This window comes from Chelon labrosus (assembly GCF_963514085.1).
Source record: "Chelon labrosus genome assembly, chromosome: 10".
Taxonomy (NCBI): domain Eukaryota; kingdom Metazoa; phylum Chordata; class Actinopteri; order Mugiliformes; family Mugilidae; genus Chelon; species Chelon labrosus.
The window spans coordinates 20,159,671-20,170,485 of NC_140360.1; the positions used below are offsets into that span (position 1 = coordinate 20,159,671).

At 42.7% G+C, this 10,815-nt stretch overlaps 1 protein-coding gene across 1 annotated transcript; it reads right to left on the reverse strand.

Annotated features, from left to right (window-relative positions):
- Window positions 1–476: 476 nt before the first annotated feature.
- nt5dc2 (5'-nucleotidase domain containing 2) lies at window positions 477–10,054 on the reverse strand. Its single transcript, XM_084553056.1, has 14 exons — window positions 9,621–10,054; window positions 7,284–7,468; window positions 7,123–7,197; window positions 6,976–7,031; window positions 6,165–6,258; window positions 5,200–5,328; window positions 4,820–4,880; window positions 4,603–4,705; window positions 4,402–4,503; window positions 4,206–4,287; window positions 3,742–3,828; window positions 2,960–3,100; window positions 2,584–2,648; window positions 477–2,164 (listed from the first exon to the last, which is right to left on the reverse strand). The coding sequence occupies exons 1-14, from the start codon at window positions 9,991–9,993 to the stop codon at window positions 1,903–1,905; spliced, it is 1,815 nt and encodes a 604-aa protein (XP_084409182.1). The 5' UTR covers window positions 9,994–10,054; the 3' UTR covers window positions 477–1,902.
- Between the last annotated feature and the right edge of the window lie 761 nt (window positions 10,055–10,815).

A 10,815-nucleotide genomic window follows, 5' to 3' on the forward strand; every position in this document is an offset into this window, starting at 1 on the left:
CAGGCAACACACGCTAAGGGCTTCGCTGAGGAAACAGGATGTTCTGCAAGTCCCAGGAGGACTAGTTAACCGCAGACGAATCAATAGCCTGCATGTTTTAAATGAAGAGAAAAAGTCATTCTGTCATCAGATGTCACGGAAATGTACACATTTTGAGAAGGAATGTGGAAGTGTAATTAATCACTGAATGTCAAAAGCTATCAGTGTGTGTGTGGATGTATCTTTTTTTTTACAATTAGAATCGTTTAAGACTCCATAATATACATGTGAAAACTATTTCATTTCATTTCCATCATCACTATTACCCTATAACATTATAATTATGTCATTATATTATAACATGGACACAACAGCCTGGGTAATGTCATATAGGAATGATGTTACAGCCTAACGGTAGTCTCCATTTTCAAACTGGGTTGAAAAAAAAAAATGGCAAATGAAAATTGTCTATTGTCTAACAAAATAAAAACATTAAAGTGATTTTCGAAAAAACATGCCATCTTCAGAATTTTTCCAATTACCAGACAAATCCCAGCTTGTATGAAACGGTGCCTTATCTCATTAAAATGGCGACTCTTTTGAAACCAAACTTTTTTTACCTCACTGTCATTGCTACTAAATATCCCTGTCTCTCAAATATCTGCCGCCACGTAAAAAGCAGATCATTCGACCATTCGAGTAGCTTAAAGCGTGTGTTTATTCTTAATTACCAGCATGCAACTTACATCTGCAACAAACGCGCACCGCAAGAAAAAAAAAAAAAAAAGCAACAATACAATGCTGCGGGACGTATTCCTGGACGGGACAGCGAGACAAAACTTGAACCTAAGCCTGTTTTTACTAGCCCTTCCAGTTATTCGAACACTTGTACACTTCTGGCACAAACAAGTAGGAAGTAACGGAGCAGAGTACAGTACCTTTGCTGCTGTCTTCACCCAGGAAGCTGGAAGTGAATGACTTTAAGATGCTGACTACAGTAGAGATGAATGGATGCTGCGCTGCTTAGCAACCAAACGACCAATGAAATAAATGGAAGCAAGGATACTAATTCTACATGCACAACTAAGGCACCAACTACATTTTTTAATTCACCTTAAGTTTGTGTCAAAGCTAAGCAGTGCTAAATCTGTTCAATCCAATAACCTTGGTTATAATTTGCATCTTTTATTATGTGAAAATGTGCAGCGCGCAGTAAGAGGTCTAAGAAGAGATCAACACATAATTATGTTAACTTTTTTGTCCTTTATTTGTTTTAATTGTGCGACGCAGCAACAGAAAGCAGAGTGTCTGTCAGTTTTGTACCACCACCACATGTTTACATGCTCTCTGGACGGCAGCTGGGTCTACGGCTCCCTCTGGTGGATTCACTGGGTAAGTGTTCTTTGTGCTGAGCAGTGAACTGTGCTGTGTGGAGGGAGTTAGGCAGCACCGTCTTAAGCAGGTTTTAAACAGGTGTGTGAAACGACAACTCTGGATATTGCAACATTGACACATGTAGAAGACAACAGTGGATTGTGCGTATCAGCTGTATATTTACTATAGGAAATACTGCGTTTGGTTTAGATGAGGAGCCAGAGAGTACTGGAGGCAGGACATAACACTCATCAGCACAACTACTCGCTCACTGGGTCACTCTCTGGACAGCCGCCTGCTCTATTCACACATGAACTGAACTTTGTACAAGGCAGCTAGCAAAGGTAAAATCTGTTTAAAATGTTCCTAAATTATTGCATTCTCACATACAGCCCCTCCAGGCGAGGTCCAGAAAAGATCAAGACTGCACCGCCCGTGTGATAACGGCCTCAGATAAAACTAAACCCTGCTACAAGTCCTCTGACTAACTCAAGTGTTTACCAGGCCTAAAATAAGAAATCCTATAAGTCTCTCAGGAGAGCACAGCTCTCATCGTATGTGAGACATCTCCTCCAGGAAAGGTGTCTTCATGCAGCCGGTGCAAAGCTGATCCATCCAAAGAGGAGCCTCGTGCTGCAGAGGGGTGCGGCGGGGGTAGAACGTGTACGAGGAGTCGTAATTCAACAGACAGCTTAGGGAGGCCATGTAGACGTCTGAGAAACGACACAGGCGCCTGGAGAAGTAGGTGGGATTGTGACACGTTCTGAAGATGCTGCCGAACTGAGGGTTGAACAAGTTCTTTGTCAACACCCTAAAACACGAAAAGTTAGGGGAAAAGTTAATATCACATCAGGCACTTTTGCATTCACAGATGCTGGAAGACACACACCGATCAGCCTCAACATTTCCGACCACCTTCCTAATACTCATCTGAAGTAAATTAATCCAAGGTGAATACCCTAAATAAAAGTTGAATTGCTCTGTAACTGAAGCTGGTTTCATATGGAGCTAGGTTTAAATATTTTATATACAAAAAGTGCCAAATACAGTATATAGCAGTATAGCAGAGTAGAATTATGAAAAACTAAGACTGAAACTCTCAAATGAATTCTAAGCTCTTCAGCTTTGTGCCAGTATTTCAGTGAACATGCCACGGTACAGACATGTTAAACAGCATGACTGGGTACACTGGGAGGTGCTTGTGTGAAGGATTCAGATAAAGGGACTCACCTTAGTTCCTCTCTTTCCTTCTGCCATTCCAGAAAAACTTGTTTAGACTCCGGGTCACGATGTGTCTATGATATCAAAGAGCAGTAGGAACAAATTTAGGTCTACCGACATTGAAAAAAACAAGTACACACAGAGAGAAAATGTAATTTTAGTCCTTACATGAGGTTTTATTTAATCCTCAGTGCCAAGGTAAGAACACACACAACTTGTATACTTTGGCATCAGCCAGAGTGAAAAAGTTGCCATTGCAAAATTTGGTCAGTCTATCAGTTACCAAATCACAAAGCAGCAGGGGCTTGTAAACAGAAGTCTGTTTTGCCACCGTGTGCTAATATCGGTTAAGAACTCGATGAGTTGGGCACGGTTAACTTCTCACCTGAAGGCGCTCCATCAAGCCAGTTAAAGCCTGCAGCCAGGTGAGGTTCACAGCATACCGGCCCGTGCTCACCACTTTGGTTTCCTGCTCCAGCTCAGGCACTATGGCCGCTGTACGCCAGCCGTGACGCAGCGTCAGGTCCTGCAAGAAAGGGTAAAATATATTTTGTTGAAAACGTGGGTGAGTCTCAGCCATCTCAATTCAGTTATCAAGACAGTGTGATGGAGGAAAAAAAAACATCTTCCCTCCCTGTCTGAAAGGTCCCACACAGATCAAGTTAGGATACTTTGCTTTCCTTTCTGATGAGACACACAAAATAATGTGTTTCTCACGGTGTGAAGTAACTACGGCCATTCGTTTTGTGTTTCTGAAATAGTATCAGGCAGCCTGTGATGCCACCTAGTGTTAGAAATATTCGTTGTGCAGCTCCTTCTGACCCCACCCTAATGCAACACTGGAAATATCCTGAATTGAGCAAAAGGGTGAGACAGTAGGCATCTGACGACGTGTCCATGTTTAACCCTCTGCTTCTGTATGTTTAAGAAGACCATAAGTAAAGTATGATGTTAAAATGAGGTGCCTGTGCATTCATGTCATATTAGAAAAACACAAAATAAACATTTCTTGTAAAAATCCCTCCTCTGCTCTATTGCACGCAAAGGACATAAAATAAATTAAACAGTGAAATAATCTGGGTGACCACATCACCAACGGTGAGTCACAGCTGGCGTCCGTTTTGTGGTGATTCAGCACTGACGAAATCCACACTAGTTGATACTTACGGCCAAGTCACTGTAGAGATGATCTCCGAAGTAAAGAACCTTTGATCCTCGCCAGCCTGTGAGTCTGAGAAAGTCGAACAGGTTCCCCTGAAGCGCAAAAGAAAAGAACAAGAATCACAGGCTGTTCTCTTTAGTTCATCCAGACACACCAAATAATGTTGCTTTTACTGCATGTAAAAAAAAGAGCTAATACAAAGAGAGATACACCGATCAGGCACAACATTATGTGGATGGCTGTTGCCTTCAAGGAGTGTCATTGCTACGGGGTGGGGGTGCCTGGTCTGGCCTAGGTGGGTGGTACATGTCTAAGTAACATCCACATGAATGCCAGGTCCAAAGGTTTCCCAGCAGAACATTGTATTGTGGTCAATGTGGTTTAGTTCTCCTGTCAGTGGTTTTAATACTGTGACTGATCGGTGTATATAATAATGATTAGAGCACAAACAGCTTCAGGTATTACTGACCTGTTTGTAGATCTGTCCTTTGTCCAAACTGTTGATCTTTTCCCACCGAAGGTCTCCATTACCATCCAAGCGTCTAAAAGGTCTGTGAGAGTAACAGTGTTGAGAAAACGCGCTCTGAAACTGAAGTGACTGTATGAGGCTTGATGAGGAGGAACCATACCGCGTTCACCACACTGGATTACAAATAGTTACTCACTTGATACAGTCGGTGAAGAAGTGAGGCTTATCCGCCTGTACTATGACGACATCAAAGAAGTCTCTCCAGTCTTTTCCCACCATGTGCGTCATTCCTTTATCCCTGCACACAGAAAACAATATTAGTATAATAGACTGCAACAATATACTTTTTGTTGTGAATCACAGGGAGTAACTGCAGACCTGAACCTTAGACACTTACACAAAGCTGAAGGGACTGTTGGTAATGAGAAACAGTTTCTTCCCATGATTAACCAGACGATGCAAAACGGCGTCCGTCTCTTCTCCTCTCAGAATGAACTTATCTGGAAAGCCAGTGAAGACAACTCATTAACAAAGACTGCGACTGCAACCTCAGCGTACTTGTAGAAACGTGCCGGGTTCAAGTAAATACTGGAACAAAGGAAAGGAGAACTCACCGAGATCTTGCATCACCCATTTGTACATGTAGCCTTTGAGGTGAACCATGCCTATTGCTTCCTGAGGATGAAACTTGGTTAATGTTTTGCACAAAGATTTCAAGGCAATCCAGTATGAGTAGAGGAAGAAAGTGGGGATGTGCCCTGTAACTGGAAACCTGCACACCTCTGGACCAAGAAAAAAAAATCAGGTATTGTTCTTGGCTCTACGTATTGCAAGCTCAGCAGATTCTTCAGCCTGCAGCTTATAAATCAGACTATGTGTAAACAGTCAAACACACTGGGGCACAGTGCTCCTCAGTGTAACCTACAGGGTGAGGGCCTGAACTTAAACCACAGAGCAAAACATTTAACACAGCGAGTTGGGTGGGCAAACTCACAGAGACGTCTTTGAAGAGGTGAACTGGATCATAGTCGATGTCATTGGAGATGAAAAAATCATTGGCCACAGCCAAGAGGGTCATCTCAGGGATGGAGAAGATGTCCATGAACTGCTTCACCTTTGGTCCCTGTGTAAAGAATGCACGTTAATGGCTGGTGTTTATTTTACGGGGCCTGCAGTAAATCTTCTACCTTGAACAAATGAGCTTTTATTGCACCTCTGTGGTCTTTTGAATGACTTCCCAATCGCATTAGGAACAATTTTCAATACAGCCATCACCCTCTAAGAGGCCTCTCTGAAAACACTGCCAATTCCCTGAATGAGATTAGATGCACCCCAAGACTATTTTGGACGAGGCTGTTTCAAGGAGGATTACGAGACAGCAAGAGTTCCTGTTGCAGGGAAGCACTTAAAAGACCTGATGGAATGGAAGCTATTTGAGCTTAATTCAAAACCTTAGAATCCAAATTGCCTCTAATTGGCAAACATGCCAGCTTAACCTTTGTGACTGTAAAGACACCATAGCGATTTCTACTGAGTGCAGCTTGTACAAAGTCACAACTACAAACATAGGAGCTTTCAGTTCTGACTCAGTTTCCTGTCAGCTTTTTCTGGGACTGAAACACTGTTTTCCAGCTGATTTGTGACGACAATGGTACATATGAGATTACCAAATTCACCACCAGGAATTACGCAATAGTAAAGCCACGCAAATCCTGACATTTGAAAGGTCTTGGCACAGTAACATGATTAAATCCCGAACTCCCTGTTTGAGAGTTGCAAAATGACGTTAGCATATTTTGTTGCGTCTGTGATGTTAGCAGGGAATTTTACATTTAAGACAAATCAACCACATGTATCACAGACAAGAAACATTCAAAATATTCAGAATGCAAACTGTATGTTACAATAGTGCGTGATAGTGTTTTATTTTTTTTTCCCTGTACAAATAGTCCTCCCCACCTTTCCATAGAAGCCACTGTCCTGCTGCAGGGGGACGTGGAAGGTCCCTCCAAAGAGCTGAAGGACCTCCTCATCTGGCACTGGGCTCAGGCCCCTGTGAACATGAAAAAAAGAAATCTGCTTTATTGGCCAAATATTTAATGTACATGTACACATACTGTACATGTGATTTGTTTTCTCAGTTTAACACATCCATTTGTACACACAGAAAGTAATAAACACGGTTGAAGCATTGCGGAGCCATGCGAGGTGCCTCGCTGAAGGGCACTTCGGCCATGTATCTACAGAGGAATGGAACCGGTGACCATAAAAGTGGATGAACCCTGCAGGACATAACCAATGGATGCGACTAATTCTCGGCTAATTCAAAGATGGGGGAAAAATGGGTGGCAGCTAGAAAGATGTCTGGTTACCAACTAGCCATCTATGCCACCTATGCCCTAAATCATGCATAACAACAAGGTGACCATACGGTTGTCATGACATCCAAACTGTTTTTCGTTCCAGGCTGTAAATATGTTTTATTTCTGCAGTAAAGTGCGCCATTTTACCATGTAGGTCTGTGGAGGTTGACTTGCCTTTGTAGACAGCCTCAAGCAGCCAATCAAGGAGCTGTAGTATTTAGCACTTCTGATTACAACTTAGAACCATACGTAACATTTCAGACATTACAGATGGTGTCGTTTGCTTCAGCAGCAGGGATATGTGTAAAGAATAAAATTGTGGAGAAAAGTGTACGTGGAACCAAACCAAAATGCATTTCGGTACTGAAATTGAAACTAGTATTCTGTGACAATGATAAACCTCTTACCGATACACTGTTCCTGGCTGAATGTAATGGAAGGCATCTATCTTCATCAAAAGACCCTACAGAAGAAAAATAATTGTTTAATTTGTAATCACATATGAAGAATGTATAATGTATGTTTTTTCCTGCAATGGAAAAGTTATTCTTTACCTTTTGGATGTCATAGTGTAGACCCCGAGCAGCAAAGTTGGGAATGTAATCATATTTGCGGATGCCTTCAGGGTACTGTGAAGCGGGAGGACAAAGTAGATGAATGAACCCGGGTATAAAAGCAAGTGCAACGCCAATATGCTTGACCTTGTGAAACGCACCTTGAAGTGTTCAATGAGGAAGCCTCTTGCTGTATTGTAGATCATCGTATTGAGGGCATTTGAGTACAGAGCCAGCGTGTAGTCATAGTCAAAGCCGTAGATGTCCACTTCAGACAGGTTGACCTCGTTGTTGGCGTAGATGGTAGAGGAATTGAGGGATTTACATGCGCCCGGTGGGATCAAGTCTGAGCAAGGAAAGACAAACAGGAAACCTCATTCAAATATAGATAGAATCAGACAATGACTAATCAAGATAAGGAAAGACAACACACTGATTATGTGCAGGAATGCATGATTAGAGGATTCCCAAAAACCGACTCATGATTTAATGTAAAATAAATCAGCAGTAACGCTTCCATCGTGAAACCTGCTGATTATGCACTTCTGCAGAGAGAGAAATAAGCCACTCTGTTGCTGTTTTCAATACAGTGGGCCTGGCAAGCTCACCGGAGGTTGCGTAACGGCGTTTCTAAGATGTTAACTGACTCTTGACTGAACTAAATGAGCCCAAAAGGAACATTCTGTACGGAACATTTTGCATCTAGTCCCATGTAAACGGGGACTGGAGCACAGCATTCATAACCTCTAACAGAGGCTATTTCTGTTATCTGTTTAATCAGCCTACTGTTTTGATAAGTACAGTCACACAGCTAACACATGCACACAGTTTACATAAACACTTAAGCGTGCTTTCCCGGGACAGTCTCTAATATGAACACGGGGCTAGGTCACTGTTGATCAACAGGAAAAAGTGGGCCATGGCCTTTGTGTCGTGGGACTGTCCAATTAGAGTTGCAGCTGGTCCAGCAGGCACGTATAACTACCAGCTACTGAAAATGCTGAGTCACATTTCAAGAAATCAGATCTAGAAAACTGCGGCTCTGGCCAAGAGTGCATGACCACCTTTAATTAAAACCCACTGTGCTAAGAACTCGTGGTTTGCACAGATTCAGTTACTGGGAGGGGGAAAAAAACATCTACCTTGATACTAAAGACAGGCTTTATCTGAAACACAACCTACAGCCAGGCCCAATGGGGAACTATTTGGAGTGATTCCATTTGCTATTTTATGTTGCTGTTGCACAACATTGCAGAGAGAAATATTCTAACACTGACGCAGCAGCTACAGAGTAAGTGGCAGTTAGAAAATACAGAAATCTGTATGTGCTCATGAAACTAAAAATAAAACAGGAACTTCATTCTGCATTATGTAGTGTACAAGTATGTACACTTGGTCTATTGATACATACAGTAGATATACAGCATATCTGCATGAGCAGGATCTTCAGTGTTTGTACACAACAAATACAAAGACGTGCAATAGTTGCATATAACAAATGTGGATATGTGCAGTGTCTTACTTATTTTTTTAAATTATATATCAAAATAGATTGCTCTATTGCTTATAATGCAATATTAGAAATGAAACTATCTAATAGTATATAAAAGTAAAAAAGTCACTGTGACCGGCTGCAGACTTAAAATGCTGTTTGTATTTTAAATCTGCAGCCATATTAATGTATTAGTTATAATGACTAGCCACAGTACAGTTGAAAAGTCTTGTTTTTACAGTTTTGTGCACTTTTCAGTAAGAAACTAATCTTGTTGCTGACTTTTTACACACTGGTGTGGATACTTCCCCCTGCACGCATTATGCACAACACTCTGTGGTAGCTGTGGACCATGTGGACAAAATAAACAAACCTGTAAATATTACCAAGCATGGCCCTGCACGGTCATGTGTGATTAACTGATGTTTTTAAAGAACTGTTTGGTCCAACTTCTGATTTCTAGCCTTGTTTAGTTAGATCTGCTGCAACGTGCACACAATCATGCTGCATACCAAAATAGATCCACCATTTTCTGACATGCAGTCACGCCAGACTCGGGGTCAGCCCTGTCATAAACAACAATCGGGGCTCATATAAGCAGATGATGAATCGCTGACTGCACAGCACATGTTCACATGCTGAACAGAAAGGCTCTGATGGCCTGTGGATGGTGAATTCTATTGAAAACGCTTCTGATTTCAAAACCAAACGCTGCTCAATAGAGGAACCGCATGAGAACAAGTGTAGATTGACTTCTTCTAACTGACTTTTTTTTTTGTTCTTTGTTGTTTTTTTCCATCAGCAGTTGTGTAAACTTTAACCTAAAACTGCACAGAGGAACCCAGGGAATTAATGTCCCAGCAGTCCCATCTGGCTGCTCGGAAAGAGGATGATCGCAATCCCCAAACGAACAAAATGTCTTCGGGTAATCGTGCACCGATGATGACGTGGAGGGGTTCATATATGTCTAAATATGTGAACCAAAGAGACGGGACCCCGTGCTTACCGTGAACCAGCCGCTTCATTTCATTGTAACGACTCCACAGGTAAGACCTCTGGTCCATGGGAGCCGCCTTGGAGGTGAACGACCGTCGTCGCACACCGCTAACACCGGGAGCACCCACGGGTCTCTTCTTGTCCGCGGGCGTGCATGCGTGAGGAGGTTCGTCGGACGGCGGCGCGTCGCCACTCGGCCTGTCCGAGTCCGAGCTGCAACTTTGCTGCTCTTTTGTTTTTTCGCAGCACTGCTTTCGTCCTCCAGACAGCCTGCACGAGGTGGAGAGTTTGTTCACTTTTGGGGACCTAGCGAGAGGAGGGGTCGTGTTTCCTCTTGTCCATATTGTTCGAGTTAATGCTGTGCCCACTATCTTAAACGACATGTTTTCTTTAAAAAGCGAGGTAAACACGCCTAAACACTGCTATCACTGCGGACTGGGGCTCGAAAACTGATGAAAACAACATACCCCTGTAGCCACGCCCCGTGTTTTCCTGGCCCTCCTTTTAATGAGGACGTCACTGGGTTCCTGCAGCCAATCATCTCCACAGACAACACTGGGCATGGTAACCATACACCGATCAGGCATAACATTATGACCACCTTCCTAATATTGTGCAGGTCTCCCTTGTGCGTCCAAAACAGTTGTGACTCATCAGAGAATGGACATGGGCCTTCTGAGGGTGTCCTGTGGTGTCTGGATACAGAATATTGTTAATGGGGGGCCTTTGGGTTCTATGGGTTGAATCATCCCACAGATACTTGATCAGTTTGGGATCTAGTGAAGTTGGATGCCGGGTCAACACCTTGTGCTGTTTTTCATGTTTTTTTAGTTGTTCCTAAACCGGTTTTGTGTGTGTGCCTGTGTCAGGCTGCATCCTGCTGGGGATGGCTGCTGCCATCAAGGAGTGTCATTGCTATGGGGTGGGGGTGCCTGGTCTGGTCTAGGTGGGTGCTACATGTCTAAGTAACATCCACATGAATGCCAGGTCCAAAAGTTTCTCAGCAGAATATTGATTTGTCACAAGATGGTCAATATTATTCATTTCTCCTGTCAGTGGTTTTAATGTTATGGCTGATCAGTGTATGTAAACAAGGTTTTCAGTGGGAGTTCGTTATGTTTTGCTGAAGTTTGCAAATGCATTACTCATTTAGTTACTTAAGTTTAGTGATGAAGTTCTGAATTAATGTTATTCAAGTAAAAAAA